At 39.7% G+C, this 18,350-nt stretch overlaps 1 protein-coding gene across 2 annotated transcripts in view; it reads right to left on the minus strand.

The window, feature by feature from the left end:
* LOC119654183 (oxidative stress-induced growth inhibitor 2-like) overlaps positions 1-18,350 on the minus strand; it is a 223,024-nt gene that overhangs the window by 11,878 nt on the left and 192,796 nt on the right. For both annotated transcript variants that reach the window (XM_038059372.1, XM_038059373.1), the window contains 2 exons: positions 15,278-15,483; positions 9,290-9,373 (listed from right to left, as the gene is read on the minus strand). In XM_038059372.1, coding sequence (XP_037915300.1) covers positions 9,290-9,373; positions 15,278-15,483 — 290 coding nt within the window. The remainder of the gene's footprint in view (positions 1-9,289; positions 9,374-15,277; positions 15,484-18,350) is intronic.

The following is an 18,350-nucleotide window of genomic DNA, read 5'->3' on the forward strand; positions in this document are numbered from 1 at the left end:
AGATAGATCGGTTCTGAGAACGAGACCTGTTCCCCTTTATCAAAAGTAAGATCGACTTCGAAAAGTACTAATCGAGCCCTTTCATTTGATATCCCACATGGCCACATTCTGTGAAAAAATGTACACTCCCCTTTCGCATATATGGGGAGCCCCCCTTAAATACAATGCAAACTTGAGCTCCCCATTGCATGTAAAGGGATTCACTGACCACATGTTTTCACCAAATTTTGTTACAAATGGTTTAGCCATTTCCGAATAAATCGTGTCACAGTCAGACAAACAGACGGACAGACAAACACCGAATCGATTCTAATAAGTTTATGTTTCACAAAGCTTCAAGAGACGACGCAGGACCGTTTTCCTTGCTTCTGCCTTTTCTACATTCCTTCCACTTGCTTGTTGTTGATCTTTGTAGGAGGTTCATTTACGCTCAGAATGGCTACCGATATAATGGAGGCAAGTGCGGGTGCCGCCGTTTTGTCGAAGGAACCCGATAAATGTACGCCACTCCAGCTCGAAGTCCGATTCGCTTTCGCCGGCGTTACAATGGACGCCATTCGGGCTAGATGAAGAAACAATTGAGCTTCTCGAAAACTGCTCTTACAAAAAATTAAAGGAGCAGCTCATAAAGCACCTGTCAGTAAGTGCGACAGCTAAACTTAGCTACTTACTGCCCGAGCTAACGCTAGCTGACGTGTGTCAAGCCAACTGTTGCACGGTATGAAGTAGTTTGATCGTGACAAAGTCGGAACCGAGCACACACCCCATCCTGGCATCGGCGGATTGGGAGCCTCTCGACACGTTAGCCGCCACCGCGGACAAAATTCATGAGGCCCAGGTGCGATCCGTATTTGGGAGGTGTCTTGCGACACATCAAGTCAGGTGGCTCAGTTGGAGCAGATGGTGGCAGCATTAGCAGCTACCGTCTCTAAGTTGGTAGAGGCCGTCGGTGCTTTGCGTTCAGGAAGTAGGACTAGACCAAGGTCTAGATTCGTCTCACAAAATAGAAGATCGGATAGTACGTCGCTGGAACCTCGCTGAAAGAATTAGACTAGCCGGGAGTTCTGAAAACCACTACCCGAAATGCAGCAATACGTCATCTCACAATGTACGGCCCCTTTGAGCCGGTGCAACTACCTGATCGATGCAGATGCTGAAGTCCCGGTTCTTCCCGTATCTCGCCATCATAATTTAACACAGCATTCTTTGAAACTCGCGGTAGCAAATTCCTCGTCGATCCGCACGTATGGCTACAGGCAAGTAGGTTTGAGTATAGGACTCTGACCGGCGTATTCTTGGCGCTCCATTATCGCGGACATCAGTTTTCCCATCTTAGGCGCGGGTTTCAAGCGGTGTGTTTAACGTTGAATATAAATGGTTTGCTTTTTACTCCTTGCAGTAATTCTAATAGATGAGAGCCTATTTCGGGGGAATTTCAAAGTTGGCATAAATTGCCAGAAAAAGAAAATGATCGGTATAAAAGAACATATTAAAGGTGAGGAAGAACTCATTTTCAGAAATTATCTAGCTGAAGAATTTGAAAAAATCACAAAAACAATAAATTACCACATTTTCGAAGTATAAAATTCTGCAGCAACATGAAATTTGACATATTATATGATACTGGAAAGTTTGGTGGAAGTGCTCACAAATTTCCAATATCCTCGTAATCATCACCCCCGATGTGTGGTAAATATTATCGGTATTATCAGTTCTGATAGGAGGGGTCCAAAAGTTTTTTTCGGGAGCCCGGATTTCCCGCTTAATTTTTACCCCAAACGCGGGGTTCCCCTGTGCAGTTATGCCATTTACTGATTCAAGCCACCAATATCCGGTTAACTTTTCCAAAATTTCGGACAAATGTCGTATGAAAGTAAATCGTTCTTCTTCCTGGAAATTGATCTGATGCTAAAAAGAAGATTTTGCGTGGCAACTTGTGAATTGTATGAGCATTACTTTCAGTCAAGACTGCGCTGCTATATGGGTTAGATTTTTAACTTTATTGGACAACTGCTCTTCACTAGATTTTGTCAAGAAGAGGGCAATTTATATGTTGCTCTTCATTTATATAATAGTATCGAGTGAGAGGGTGGGTAGAAAGAACGCTAATTCGCCCCTGCCGTTGCCACGTCTTCTTGAGTTTCTATGGGGCCGTATTCATATTGACAATTGAATTGAATTGAATACGTGCCAACAAAGCTCTTTGCCATTATTTCTCTTCATGTCTTGATATTCCACTAACTCAACAATTTTATTTCGCCTCGGGATTTAGGCTCAATGAGATTTGCCGAAATCTAAGATAATTCTTACGTTGATTGGAAGCCAGTGATAGAAAGAAACTCCGGGCCGAAGCGAAAATATGTGGGCCCTTCAATTTCAGAATCATAGTCCTTATTCCCAGGCCCCTAAGAAAACCCCAGGTCTGGGGGAATTGTCCTCTTCCTATCTCCTCTTGACGACCCTGCAGAAGTGCTTAGCGACGGCTCTCTTATTCGCGTCCGAGTCTTAAGAAAAGCTTTGATAAATATACCAATGACCTTTCAGATACGCACTTCGTAACGCTAGGGATATTACCTGGTTGCTCAAAAGGAAGTATATCGTGGAAATTTTGGAAAGTTAAAGAGATTCAGGCTTATTTTTTAAAATGTCTTCTACCAAGGGCTTGAAACTTCATCAACTTCTGCACTTCAAACTTCACCTTCAAAAGCCCGAAGCCTTTTACAAAGTAAATAAGGCTATTTCGCCATGCATTTGTGCGCTGCGGGCAGGATCAAAGAAAAAATCTAAGATCGGGGTGAACATTTTACACCCCACCTTAGAATCGAGTAATCTAGATTGATTGTTGATTTTGTTGAAGTCCCTCTACTCAAGCCCCCTGAAAAAACTAGGGACCAGTAGAGAACCCACTTTTCTCTCCTCATGCCAAGTTAGCTTTCAAAAAGGACCTGTGATTTTCATTTACCTCAAGAATGGAAAGGAATTTTCATGTTCAAAATGTTTAATTGCGGAAGTAGCTCCCCCCGCGGAGTTTTCTCGAAATTTTGATCCCAGGCCGGATTTTTTCTCTTAAGGCTCGGATAGTCCTTGTCATTTGCTATGCAACATGACCAAATTCGCTGATAAAAAAAATTATACTTGCTACATATAGAGGATTTCATAGACTATATATTTTCTCCGATTGACTGATAAAAGCTTTGAGTGAATTGGGTGTGATCAACAGACAGACAGCCACCAAATTGATTTTAATTAGGTTTCGTTTTACTCAAAATCTTATCTAGAGCTGCCAGAACAAAATTAGTATTATTTTCCTAATCACTACTTTTGATTTGAGTGAAAGCGAAAGCGAACTGTGGAGGTCATTACGCCGTTGATCAATGTTACTTATTTTTTAATCTACAGAACAGTTTTTTGGGCCATTTCCTTTCTCTTTTTTTCTAATAATTTGAAGCTAAATTACCACATTACATTCAATATCTTATTTCGCAATGCACAGGAATCCATTTCCTCTGACAGTAAGTACTTGATGGATCCTCAGGGTTGGAGAATACAGAAATTAAGCGGTCAGCATTATTACAAATTGATTGCTGTACATATGTAAATACAGAAAGGGTGACTCTCTGCTTTCTTCATAGATTTCTTTCGAACCGTAAGAAGTCGTACTTATGCTTGCGGAAGAAAACTCAATAAATACAATTGAAGGTTACCATTTATAACGGCAACATCACGGCTTCATACATATAACATGCACGTTAGTCTATTCACGTGGACATTCAGGTCTTATAGTTTCACGTGAATATTCAGCCACCCAGACTGTTCAGACACGATATCGGATTGAACTTGAATTGTTGGTGCAATAGAAAATATTTAATCGAAAACAAGCAATTACATTGTGGAGATAAGAAAACACCATCGTTATCGTATGCCACTTCAACAGTACACAATACAATTGACTTCACAAGGAACTAAAAACCACGTGCATGTGACTATGTTTCTAAAAGTTGAAAAGAAGGGAAGTTTTTGCGTCTATATTTTTTGCATGATTTCTTGATTTCGCATGAATAAATTCTGAATCTGTTCCGGTTTATTCGCTTATTATTTCCTCGTTCCATTCGATGATATTGGTTGTGCGAATAACATAACAACGTTTGTGGATATATGCTATGTACATTTGCTATCCTTCCAGGAATTGAAACATTTAGAAAGTGGTAAACAAACTAAATTTGCTTGAAATCGGGGTAACTGGTTATTACATGGTGGCAAACGTTAAATCCGAATAAATGCAGCAACAGTATTGACCTATAAACTGCCAAATCCGATTGTGAGATATAGAGCACTTTCCAGGAGGTTAAATTTTTTTAATTGCCGCACACTGTTGAATAAGGCTTCTAGCTAACAGGTTTTTTTGGGCAAAATGAATGTCGCTGATTCCTGTTTAATCACTTTGCTTGGTCACTTCTTCCCTGTTTTGATTTCAAACGCTTGAGATACTCCTTAATGTTTTATTTAGTGATCTCACAAGGATATTTATTTGCTTTTTATTTTCGAAAACAGGTAAATTACGAATGTTGAAGATCCGCCGTTCTTCATTGTCCAACCCCATAACACTCCCAACAACAACCCTCCTCCTGTGCACATATGTACGTTTGCTGTTGTTCCAACCTCTCTGACCCTCCGATTTCTCCTTCAAGCTACTACTTCATAGTTTCTGTAGCTATTTCCTCCAAGTTGAGGAAAGTAAAATTCATTGGTGAATAGTTAAAGCGTGCCACTATGCCATATACTTCGGTCTGATTCTGCGTGACGCTACGAGGAGTTTCCCGGATATTAAAGGAAATGACATCTAGGTTGCAGAAATTGTTTTCAAACAGAATTACAAACTCCCTTATTTTTAGTTGAGTGCCGTTGCAAAAGATATATATATTGTCGATCTGTCCCTTAAAGATCACCCCTTGGAAGAAACATTTTTTGAGAGCACCAAACCTGCAGCCGACGATTCCCTCGTAAAATTTACTTTATACACGACGACTCAATTTTCATCAATCTCGGTTCCTAGAGTAGAGGTAGAACCTCCACCGCCTCCTTCTCGAAGAAGAGTTTATTATTGCCGTTCCTTACATATCCCATGACTCATTGTTTCTGTCAGGAGTTGCGATAACTGCAACGCATTTACATTTCCCCCGATGGACCAATGGAAATTTTATATTTGATTCTAACTAACTCATTTCTCAACCCTGCGGTTCTCTAATTCTAGCGACACAACGTCAGAAACCTCCTTATTAATTTTGTTCACATATTCTACAGACTCGTTTGAAGGTCGAAGATACCACAATAACTTATTCTTAGCTCCAATTTCCAAAAAGTCATTGACTCTCATACAAAACTCCATAATATCTTGCCGGAGTCCTTGTTCTAGAACCCTCTGAATTTGCCTTTTCACTCACACAGATATTCCAGGCTCGTAACGTTAAGTGTTAAAGTATAATAGCAATCTTTGCTTGGTGATGGCTCACCGCCTCCAACTCGTTACTAATGACTGGGTTAACAATTCCAGCGAAATACTTAGTGCTTAGTTTCAGAAGTCCCCTGCAAACAAAACTGCAAACGTGGGTCTCCAAAACCATTTTTAATCTTGTAGAATATTGTCAGCTCCCTAACATCATTCGCTTCAATCTCAACTGAAGATTTCAAACTAGCGCAATAATTTCGAATTTCGTCCTTTACTAAATCTCCACCTGACGTGTAATGAGTTTTAAATTGAACGCGAAATTTAGCCAGATGATAAAAGGAATACTTCAGCTCGAATTTTTTCGTCTAAACGTCCCCAATTTCAACTACCTTGGGTAATAATACTGGATACAGCACTGCCTTTGAAGGGTAGTCGTTATCGCATGCAGCCGTGTTATTCATAATGTTAATGTTATTCATAGTAACACTGCTGCATGTAATAATGATTGTTGATGTGCTTTGGCACTACCTTGTGTCTGAGCCTAGTAAGGAACATGGAACGCTTCTAGAGGCTGATTCCTCTTGAATAGCATTCATTCTTCCTCCTCCTTTCATTCTTCTTTCACACTCTAATAGACGTTGTCATTGGCGAATGTTGTCAACTATTCTTCAGCATTTGTGACATTTTCCAACTCAAAGGACTATCACAGTTTTCCTGTATGACGACTGAATTCTCTTAATTGACTTACCTGGCCGCGTTTTTCCATTTGAAGCGTTTTTGTGAGTACCCTAAATAGTGATTTTTGATTTTATCCCAAAAATTCCTTCACATTTTTTTTTATTTAAAGCCACCTTTTTGGAGCTTTGTGGCGCAAGCCGTCGCTCATCGCAGGGGGCAATAAACTTCATTGAATTATAAAATGAGCGGCAGTCAATACTTGCAAATTATGGCTACTGCCCACCAAAAAGTACAACAATCTGCTATTCAACATTGTCTCCAAACTACAGGGGGCGATATAGAAGCCTTCGCAACGTAGAGCGCATTCGTTTGATATATTGTTTTAAATTGCCTATAGCGGCTTCAAAATACCCTCCGCAATGGTTAGCTCTAAGGTCCTAGGTTTGCCTCTTCTACACAAGAATCTTTGGGTGACAGAAATGCATCCATCGCAAGATTTAGACATATCCTTAGATGGGCGGCCTCAATAGCCATGAGTTCTTGGTTTGAATTAGGAGGTTATTTGTTAGCCGAAGTCTTAAAATAAAAGATTGCCTTGGAAGATATTTTTGCGTTTTATTGGCTAAAAGTGTCTAATTTTAATAAATGCGTATTTCGGGGACCAACTGACCATCTCCGCCCAGAATCAAATGCCTCACCAAAATATATAAAGAAGGCAACGAGGTCAGAGAGATTATCGCAGCAACGAATTGACCGACTTGGAAGAAGTCAAAAAGTTAGGCCTTAAAATAGGAAAACAGGCAGTGGGAAACAAGAGAGAAGTCATTGCCAGACTCAACGAAGTCGGGGGATGCAAAGTAATGAAATATTGGTATCCTTAGGCGTAAAAGCGGTGTTCCCAAGGGTACCGATGAAGGAAGTTCTACACTTGTTCGAGGAATGGATCAGGACACACGAAAACTCATCCGAATGGAGGAAGAAGGCTAAATTGTACAAGAAACTGGCCTTCACCTGCATGAATGAATCCTCCGGGGCAGCAATGAGCAACACTCTCTCACCGCCGCTATGCGAGGTATTTATGGAGAACCTGGAGGATGAACTCGAGGAAGCTGGGATACTCCCGAGATGCTGGATCAGATACGTGGATGATGTGTTAGCAATCATCAAAAGGGAAGAAGCAGGAAAAATCCTCGAGAAACTCAATCGAGCATACAGGAACATCGATTTCACCATGGAGATCGAAAACGAAGAGGAGATATCGTTCCTACACTTAAAAATAATCCGGGAAAGAGGGGATTTTGAATTCGACATCTACAAGAAACCGACCCACAAGAACAGGTATAAAAAACTCAAATGGAGGAAACTTTTCTCAGAAGATAAAAACATCCAAGAAGGGGACAGTTGGTCCTCGAAATAGGTACTTGTTTAAATTAGACACTTCCAAGGCACTCTTTTATTATGAGTTCTTATTGTCCGCAGGCTCGATGTTTCCAACTAAAATGATCCAGAAAGATCAGTTCCAACGTTCTCACATATCATTTTCAGTTTTACTCGCTGAAGAAAAATCGACCATCTTTGAATTTACAGCCCCACCTTTTTATGTATTTGATGCAACCATTTCTTTACTTTTTACTGCAATCCACGTGTGTATTATTTTCTTCGTACTAGTGTCATTGTGAGTTCAACCCGACAATGTTAATTCGTCTCCTGAATGTGCTTATATACCAAATTAATGCATGTGCTCATAACGTATGCATTTCTAACCTAAACGTCCTTTACACGAAGTGGCCCAGTCGCCTCCTCCACAAAACGTTGAGGATCATTAACCTTCTCCGCTTCTCCGCCAACACGCTACAACGTGCCTTCCCCAATTGTTTTCCGAAAATTTAATTTGGCCGTTTGTACTCCAGTCCCAGCTTAAGAGTTTTTATTTAGAAGCCAATATGTCCAGCTTCATTTGCAATTTCCTCAATGTAAGTCGTCTACACAAGTGCATACCGAGATACTTTACCTCACTTAGTCAAGTTTTGTCCCTTCAGAGAGAAAGTGACGTGACAAGGCTTTTCTTCAATTACACGAATTCTCCATTTTGCTTCAATTTCAATTCGTCCTAAGTGGATTTGTAGATTCTTCGATGCAACCTGAGGATTGAAGTGGGCAATTAAAATGGCAGTACCAAACGTTCAGGTTATCTGGTTAGGGCCAGTTGGTAATTCCGGAGTGGAGACGAGGTCGAATGCCAGCGCAAGGAATCTTGGAGCCTTGAAGAACTCCAATTGAATGTCATTCCTTCCTCATTTTAAAAATCAGACCTTGGTGGTACACTCTACCGCTAAGCAATACATTCTATCCTTCAGTGCACTCCTTATCATAGAGATGATCCTGTGGATTTGTGCGATTCTATCCTGCTTCTTTCAAAACCCCGACTGATGCTTTGAACTTTTTTTTCACCCGCATCATCATATCTAGGTGAGATTTTTGAAATTAGTAGTTTTCTTGAGCACTTTTGAAAGGTGCCAAATATATGGGCCTATAGGATGCAACCTAGGTGTGATCCTTCCCATACTTAGGAATAATCACTTTGATTAGATATCAAATTGTTCTCCAATAAAAGTAAAAGTTGATGGGAAATAGATTACAACTACTTTAGTTGTTGTTATAGACATTGGTTTAAGATTAGGAATTTACTCAGATGTCAAGCATAAATCTGATTCCGTCACTATTACTTATGCCATCAACTGCGAATTGCTTCCAACTTATTCGTACACCACGCTCAGTTAAAAGAGAAGTACCCACTTGACTCAATGCTCACATACGAACATACATGCATTCATGTAGTTCAATATCATTAGTCACACAAGTTCAATAGAAAAAAAACCTGCAGAAATGTTGCAAACATTTATCATCTTAAAGTCATTGCTTTTCTAATATCCATTCAATGTCACGTTGCGGAGTTCAACATACCTTTCCAGTTGAAAGAGATTAGAAAACCCAATATCGTTTGAATAATGGTCAGTCATCCTTGAATGACTGATTGTTTTACTATGAATATATACATCTGTATCTATGTTTATACAATGTATCACAAGCCCTGTTGTATCATTAAGCCGGTATTGTTTTACTCTTTATTCGCTTAGCAATTATTGTGTATTATGTGGTACATACCTGAGTATTGGGATTCGCTTTGTACTCCAACATTGACGGCAATTCCATACCTAAGTCGGCGCAAGGGTGCTCCAAGCTATCTAACTGTAATTAAAAGAAAATTAAAGTATAATTAGTGACGTCGTTAAAAATAATGGGATAGGATTAAGTAATGTGGAGTGTAAACAATTTTATGATGACATGGATGGAATTCGGTGTGGGAATCAGAGTTGCAGGACGGACTCCTTGCAACTGAAATTCAAAAGAGTTGGGCCCATCTCCTAGTAACAAAACCGAGTTCTTCTTCAAATTGATACTCAGGCCATAAAGTGGAAGGAAGAAAGAGACGATTCACCCCAGGCGTGGAGTTTTCTCGAAAGACCTGAAATAATAGCTTGATTTTCCAATTTTAGAGGAGTCCTGCCTCATTTGCATCCCAGACCCGAAATTTTCTCCGTAGAACCCTGTTGATAAACCCTCTACTAAAATTAAAGGGTAATATTCGTTACTGGCTAGTGGTTCTATATTTTCCAATAGCTGTTAATGTAACTGACCGCAATTTTCCGTGACTTGTCCTAGCTTATGACCTTAAAACAGTTGACAATATGAAACAGGCACTTTCTGTAGCGGTGTCCTGTCTTGCTGCACGTAAAAATTTGCGAATTCTTCCTTCTGATGGTCCGGTTTTGGTTCACCCTGAGACACCCTTCTCTTTCCACTGCAATTTAAGTGAACATCATACCACTTCGAAGTCCCTTTTAGTGAGAAAGGAATTATTCAAATTGCGAACTCTTAGCTGCGTTCAACATAAGAATCCTCTGAAGAATGAAGGACATGAAGGAATTCCACTTAGAAAAGCATCACTGAAGCACAAGCTTACCGAATGGCCAAACCTATGAACAAATAGTACAAAGTCTATACTGATGAAAGCCCTCAAAAGTGACAAATTCGTAGTAGCCATTGTTTGTAATCCATTGCGGATGACGGGAGACGATGATTAAAAAAATGTGTAAATGCAAGCGATTTGATAAAGTTCACACATAATATATCTAACAATTTCAAGAATTACTATTAATAAAACACCAATTTTGTTTTAGGATTAAGGGAGTCTTGAGTCCGTACCCACTTGATGATAGACTGGACCAATCGGGAAGTAGGTTTCTCTTACTTTCCTTTTGATTCACGGACCTCTCGTTTTGGACAAAGCATCCAGCTGGCCGAACCAGAAATATTTTTTTTTATTAAGGAGCTGCCCTGAAGGCAGAAGTCAAGCAGAATCTGATAAATTCCCCGCTTTGGACGAAACCCGATGAATTCGCCTATCCAAAACGCAGTCTACACCTCGCGGACGAATGAGGTACCCAAGAAATACTCCAGGACAGTACAAATTGCTATCCCATCTCTGACGAATGATTGAGATACAAACTTTTGTAATTACCAGTGGTCAACAACAAGAACTATACCACTAAAAAGTAGACATTCAATGATCGATTAATGGCGTTTTCTTCTGGGCACACTGTAGGAAACAAATTAGTGTTCGTAGGAGTCTTCCTACGAAAGGAAAATCATGAAGAGGGTGATACCTTCTTAGCAGAGCTAAGAGGAAGACTAAAATAATGAGTGCCTGGTGAGGGGTAGTAAACTAAGGTTATCCACCTGGCTTGATTCCGTGGATTGCAGCAGGTGTTGAATTCGTAGCTCTGCTTGAGTGACATGATATTAATTAGAACGTATCTATTGTACTCGAGCGCTATTGTGGCTCCTAAGTTAACATACGAGAGGCATTGGATCTCGCAACTGTATATACATATCCGATGCCATTCGTCGAGCACAATGAATCATAGACTGGTTGAATGCTATGAAAAACAAACTGGCCAAGAAATTCGGGATCAGCTGTGAAGAATGAGTGGGTGCATTACCGGCTACTTGCATTTCATTGCATTGAGAAGGAGATGAAGAACTTTTTGATAGTACTCCTTGGTGATAGTAGACGTACTTCGGGTCTGGAAGGTAAATCACGGCACAATCCTTTCTAGTCAGCTATTCGCAACTTTGGCACAAACTGGGCTGAGACCCTCCTGGGGTAGGGTGTCAGGTAAGCGTGAGGTAAAGCCTCTGAGCACCCAGATCGTAATGCCTATTGTACTCCTGAGGGCTTAATTTTAAGTTAAAGTAGAATGAGTAAATCTAACGCTCAACAACAAGTTCGTTAAATGATTCTTAATAATTCGGCATCGCCAGAGTCTTCACTTCATCAGTGATAGCATCATTTTTGGATTCTGAGAGCTCCCCAGAATGTCCTTCACTCTCCACCTTTAAAGTGGCTATTCCACCTCTATCCTCCGTGTGCATGAATAAAAGGATATACTATATAAAGGATATAATTCACACTCACGTCGTGCTTGCGACTATACAAAATTTCGTAAACCTGTAGCCACTTTCGGTCACGCTGTACGCAGTTCAGATGTGAGGTACCGTTTGATGAGTTGCCTCTGCGTTGGGTGAAACATCAGTTATTTTTATGAAAATTTGGGTATTTAGCTGAAAAAAGGGATTCGTGGAAAAGAAAATCGGTATTGGCCAGGTGGCCAGGCCAATTGGCCACGTCCGACAGCAATAGCATGCGGACTAAGCACCCCCTCAATCCTCCAACAAAAGGAGAAAACTTTTTAAATTCTTAAAATTTATTGTGGATGTGAATTAAATAAATTTGTTTCCATTTTTTTACCCGCTAAATTTTAGATTCAAATTGCACTTTGTTGAAATCTCAGATAATGCAGAATCATTGTTGGAAAAAGGTATTTTCAACCTCACCTGCGGAATGTGTGGGAAGTTTATAGAGCAGGAAGGGAGAGACCACTCTCTGCAATAACATTATTAATCGTGGGAAAGCAGCCCCTTTTGGCGTCGTCTTAGATATATAAGGAGGGGCGACCGATGCCAGTTTTCAATTGACCTAAGAAGGGGGAATGATTCAATCTGAGACCGTATTGCATCATTCCATTTTTGGGCAATTGGGCATTATCTGCATAAAGCAGTGTATAGGGCGTTGGACATTGGATGTCTCGTGTGGCAGTGTCCATTACAAGAACAAAGAGGAGTAGTGAGAGGGCGCTTCCTTGATGAACACCGACGGAGGCAAGAAGCAATTTTGATACAGCCGCCACACTTCGAATTTTATTTTTCGGATCGTTGTAGAGCAACCCAAGGCACGGATTTTTCTGGTACTAGGTGTTGTTGGAGAGCATGTCAAATGAGTTCGTTTGGCACACGGTCAAACATTTTCTCCAGACCCAGAAATGCAATGTAAAGGGGGCGATGCTTCTCACAATCTTTCTCCATGAGTAACGTGTATTGCGCAGCGTGTATTGCGTCAGTGGTTCCGCGATTCTAGACAAACCTGTCTTGATTCATGGTCGTTTGAGCGATATAGCGAATACGGTTGTCAAAATGCGCTCAAAAATCTTCATAGTATGGGACAGCAAATAGATCGAATGGTAATTTGAACAATCTGCTGGAATACCTTTCTTTTTCCATATTGGTACAGTGGTGCTTTCTTACTAGTCAACTGGTATTCTACCTTCCTCCACAATCGGATTGAAGAACCAACTGACCTGTATATGTCTCCTTATGGGGCTTGGTTATAGTCGATCGATGAAAAAAATAACTAATCCTCGAAATCTAAACATTTCAGAAGTAAATTATACCTTTGGGCAATATGGGAAGGATTAGTCTTTTTTCTAATTACTCAAAGTAGACGCTTTGGCATGCCTGAAAATTTCCAGGATGCTTGATAATAAAAGAATTAACAGGGATCTACGTTATATCAACAAGGGGCTATTTCGATTACAAGGAAAAAAAATAATTAAGATTATGATATTCAAAGGATAAACTGGACAGTAGGTAAAATTCACTGAAGATGAGGACAACTGGTCCTCGAGAGATTGGTATTTGATGAATGAAAACTATGCTTTCGGAAACAACGGAAAGATTAATATAATTTTTCCTAACTAAACCGGTTATACCATCAAAATAGTTAATGTTTAAAGGGTAGTGACTGCAGCAATTTTTAACGGGATTAGAAAGAGGGATCCTTTTCTCCTATATATCTTCATTATCCCCCTCCCCAAGTTGCCGGTCTGAAAAATTTTACCGTGATGTTATCAAAAACATCCTCACTTTAAGCCTCCGTGGCTTTTTAGGAGGTTGAGTACCACTAGTTTCTATTGAAGGTAAAGAGAAGAAGCACTCGCTTCCGCTCCATCCTTTTTTATCCTTATCATTTTTCTGAATTCAAATATTCCATTTTTTCCACGGTCTTCATACTTAAGAGTTTTATCCTTTTCTATTTCAATCCTTTTGTCCCCGTTTTGCTGCTTTCACATTTTCCGTGTTTCGCATTTTGTCACCCTATTTAAAAAGCTGCTTTTAAAAATGCATATAGCAGTAAAATTCAACCCTCAAATGATCGCTTTCATCTGTTACTACGCGACTTAGCGCTTTGTGTTATTCTTTACCTTTGAATATTTCTGTATGGCTTCTCTCAGTCACTTCCTACTTCCCACTATCGGTTGTATTACAATTTTTCGATTTATCTCCCCTTACAGTTTTTCTCAAATGGTCACTTCTTCACCCGTTGGCACCTCCTGATTGATCCATTCTTGCCGGCAGGGGCAGACATTTTCTTTTGTGTATTCAGAGTTTTCGCTTATGATTCTATTTACAGCTTGCTATATTCCTTCGGTTTTTAAACTTCATGATGAAGGAGAAGTTTTCAACGTTCCGCATTGTCTTATCTTAACATTATAAAGCTTCCTTTGCTTCTTACTTACTGTTGTTTGGGGATTTCTTTCCATCCCTTCCATCAACTTTTGCTTATCGTTTGTCGCGGTTGACATTCCATGTAGTTTTTCCAAGCCTTGATAGAATATTCAACCCCTTGCAATTTTGGGGCTCCCCGAAATTTAATTTATAATGCTGCCTTCGTTTCCGATGTAGGAGCTGACGTTACTTAATTTTTCCAAGTAATTTTCAGGATAATATAAAGTCATATGTTGGTCGCCAATGTTACAATGTTCATCTCGTAGTATTGCAGTACATAGCTTCATTGTACATACATACGTATCTGCGTTATATCGCTGCCGCTTATAACCGCACACTATTGGCGTACCACGTTGGTTGAGTAGACCTTAAAACATGATGAAAATTGCCCTCACATACATGAATCAAACAAATGTATCTTTTCCTACTCCAGCGACTAAATAAGTTACCATGGCAAAGAAAGTATTAGACCCATTCAGAGAAATTAGCTATAATTGTCAATGGTACTTCCCTTTCTTTATGCCTTACACACAATACAGAACCTTGAAATGAAATGTCGATGAAATCTTGAACAACTGCGTTAAAGTGCCCTTTCCATGACACCCTCAGAAAATCTGTATAGAAATGGTATTTATAGTCATCTGAAGGTCAAATAAAAAATCAATTATTCATCATTACAGCCAGAAAGCAAGTTGCTAAAAGTGCAAAGGACAACTTACACAATTTACATATAACTGACCCTATCTAGAGATCCTACAGATGCATGACTGGGGCGTTTTATTCCGTTTTAAACTATCAATTATAGTCATATGCTGAGGTTCAGTGCAGGATATACGTGTGTTTATTGAGTACATAATAGAAAAGGTCCCCCCTCCCATTACCAGTGAAAAATGTAGTTAACTTCATAGAATTAAATCGAAAAAGTGACAGGGAAGCATTTTGGATGTGGGCAGAAGGTATTTAGGTAAATTACTGTAGATTTTAGTAACTGTTTCCTCTCCTACTTTTCACATTTTTCTAAGTTCTCCTTCAAATCGAAGTAATTTCAAGGAGCATTAAATTGGGGATTGAATACGGCATGAATCATTTTATCAAGTTTTATTTTATATCATATTTAAGAGGCATCAAACCATTCTTAGATTTAAATTTAAAAACATCAAAGGACATTATTAAATATTCAATACTCACCAGTAACGAAACAGGATTTGTACTTCGTCCTTCTAAGCCTTCTGCTAATGCCTCTAAGTCTTGTACAACTAAGCTCTTATTACTATCTGCGTAATTTAAACGAGCTCTCAATAACTCGTCCGGATGTTTCGTAATTTTATCTGGCTTCCAATAAGGCCAATTACCAGCTAACATATAAGAGAGCGCCAATCCACTTGGACCATTCCCTGTAAATTAACAGAAAATGTAAAATAGTTTATAAGTCTTTTTCAATTATACTAAGTAATTGAGATGTCATTGAGTAAATTGAAGCAGTACGAGAAGTTGAAAATTGAGGGATTTGTCATGGAAAACTTTCCGAGGTTGTGTAATCCAGATACTAAGCACCAATTTCATAGATGTCTGTTCATAAATTGTACGTTTTATTTCGAGTAATCATTTGGTATGCACGTTAGATTGTTTAGGTAAGCTCTCAGATAGTGGAAAATTGAATGCTGCACTATTCTTTAAACCACGATAGACAGCAATAATCATTGACATAACTTTTACAAAATTCTATTAAGCGCTACAACAACAAAAAATGCTACATTATCTACTAATACGGAATGGCGAGATTGGTGCCCGGACACTGAATTGTATAACAATTATAATGGAAAGGAATGATCAAATTGATACTACGACACTATAACTAGATGCCACCAATCGGATTCGAGTCGCAGTCGCTCTATATATGCTGACTGCAGTTGTCCTATTCTCTGAATGACGAAACTATAGCACCTGACGAGTTCCAAGAGCAAAGAGTTTTAAATTTCCATTTATTTCCACCTAAGACGAGATGTTATGCCTTGCCATTGTAAAGAATGGGAATTGTCGATTCCAAAGGCTCCTTGAGGAGCCGAATTCATTGAGGATTCTCAAGATCCTAATTTATCAGAATAGATTAAAAAAAAATAATGAAAAAACTTCGACACTGATAAACTAGGTGGTGAGAATCTAATGAAATTTAGTTGATCAAACCAGTTCGAAACTCTATCATGGTCACATCTGGCAGGGCACGGTATACTGGCTTCTTCTTATGGCGCCTAAATTAATATGCCCATTTCCGCTTCTCCTCATATGGATTTTAAATGGTAGCTGAGATTAAAGATACGTAAGACAAGTCTCTCCCCACCTCTTTTGTTCTAACGGAGGTTGGAGATCTGTTCTAACTATAGATTGAATGGTTGACAGCCTGTACTTGGCCTTGCATTGAGTGGTAATATCCTCTAGGCTGGTGGACGGAGCAATGCAAAAAGATGCTAAATTATTTGGGGGGCACGCTCAAAATCTCTTTCCTCTGGGTTCCCGGCTGAAAGAACAGAAAAGGAAATGAACACGCCGACGAACATGTTAGATGGGGCTTCAAAAGTGACAATCACTCGGTGGGCACTGTCTGCGATTTCTTTGCGATTCTTCAGTGCTAGATAAAGCCAGGCAGCGAACACTAGGTAAATCTTGTTTAGAAGATCTCTGGTTGTAGCGTTCGACGTTAATACCCTTGGACAGGCTTTGAATATAGGAGCCAGTCAACTTCTGTTTCCCCTTACCCTCTTATAGCAGTGACGGTCTTAGGAGTTTATGGCATCAAAACGGCGCACCACAGCGCTAAATTTTTCCTCGGCGCGGCAACTTTGACCTATCTAATTAACTGTGTACACCTTTGCAAATACTGATAGTGAAAAATTTGACTATATAGGAAAATTTTTATTGCATACGTTCCCCTACATTTAGTAAAAATCCACATCTCAGTCCGCGCCCTGCAACGGGTTTTCAACTAGGTTATGAAAGCGACAGGTTGGTCAAAGTATTGTCCACATTTTTTCCTGAGGAAATTACCCACTTTTCTTTAGATGCCTGATAGGTGCCTAGTTTTGCTGAAGAATTGTGGACTTTCCCGACGCAGTTAGAGAGTAATTTAATATTTAATAAGTACTACATTTATAACTCAATGTGTATTTCCAGTTCGCTTGTTGGAGATAAACGCAATGGATGAAGCTCGTGATGGGAATTTCACTTCTTTTAATAAATGTCCCACTTAAATTAAACTTTTATCCCCCAGGACATATGAACACGATTCGTTGAGATAATATTAACCAAATGCATTAGACGTCTTAATGGAGAATAGTCGTTAGAGTCCAAATCCTTGTGTTCGTCACATTGGCTATGAATCCAGCCAGCATCTTTGCAGTTATTGTCATATTCAGTATTTGTATGCGCTGTATGACCTGGGGCAAGCGGTGACGCAATTATGGTACTAACCAAGCAATGGGAAAATCCGTGATGCAATAAAGACGTCTGTCGTCATTCCACTTTTAGTAAAGCTCAACTCCACTCACAAAGCATCCTCACATTATTTTCACAAACTCAATAGAAGTAGAACCTTTTAGTAATAGGAAAGCGATGTTAGTCTTAGCTGAAGAACATAACAACATGTAATTCCCGAAAAGCAAATATACTGCAGGTGCGATTATCGGATTGTTTGAAGGTCAAATTTAAATGTCATTTGCATCATGGATTTTCCGCTGTTATAGCCCTTTTTGATAATGTTAGTCTGACAGCCACCTTGGAGAAAGTAACAAGAAGACAGGAGCGGCTGTGTGGATTTCGCATTTTCAATACTACTGGATCAGCAAGAAATCACTTAATACAGACTTAGCATCACTTCTACCGGAAAAAAAGCTATAAAAGAACATATAAGAAAAAAAAAGAGAAGAAAAATACCGCCGTTACCGTGACAGAGTCTGTCATAAAAGTTCCCAGAATGACTTTTTGTAGTTAGCAATGCTGATTAGGGGAGAGGAGGGGCGGAAAAATTGGTCGGGGATCTAAGGCCCCCGGTGTCAGTCACTTGCTCAATCAGAGTTACGTCCCACGCAGAGGTACCTACTGAAAAAGGGTCGGACACGCCGAGGTTTCAGGAAGTCCGTCAACAACAACAAACGCGCGGGACGACAATTGAGATCACAAACGAAGGATTCGATTCAAGAAGTGCGTCAAATTTTTGATAAAGACCGATGATTAAGTCTTCCGATGATTGAAGAGGACTGCGGGATAC

This window comes from Hermetia illucens, chromosome 4 (genome assembly GCF_905115235.1).
Source record: "Hermetia illucens chromosome 4, iHerIll2.2.curated.20191125, whole genome shotgun sequence".
NCBI classification, from domain to species: Eukaryota; Metazoa; Arthropoda; class Insecta; order Diptera; family Stratiomyidae; genus Hermetia; species Hermetia illucens.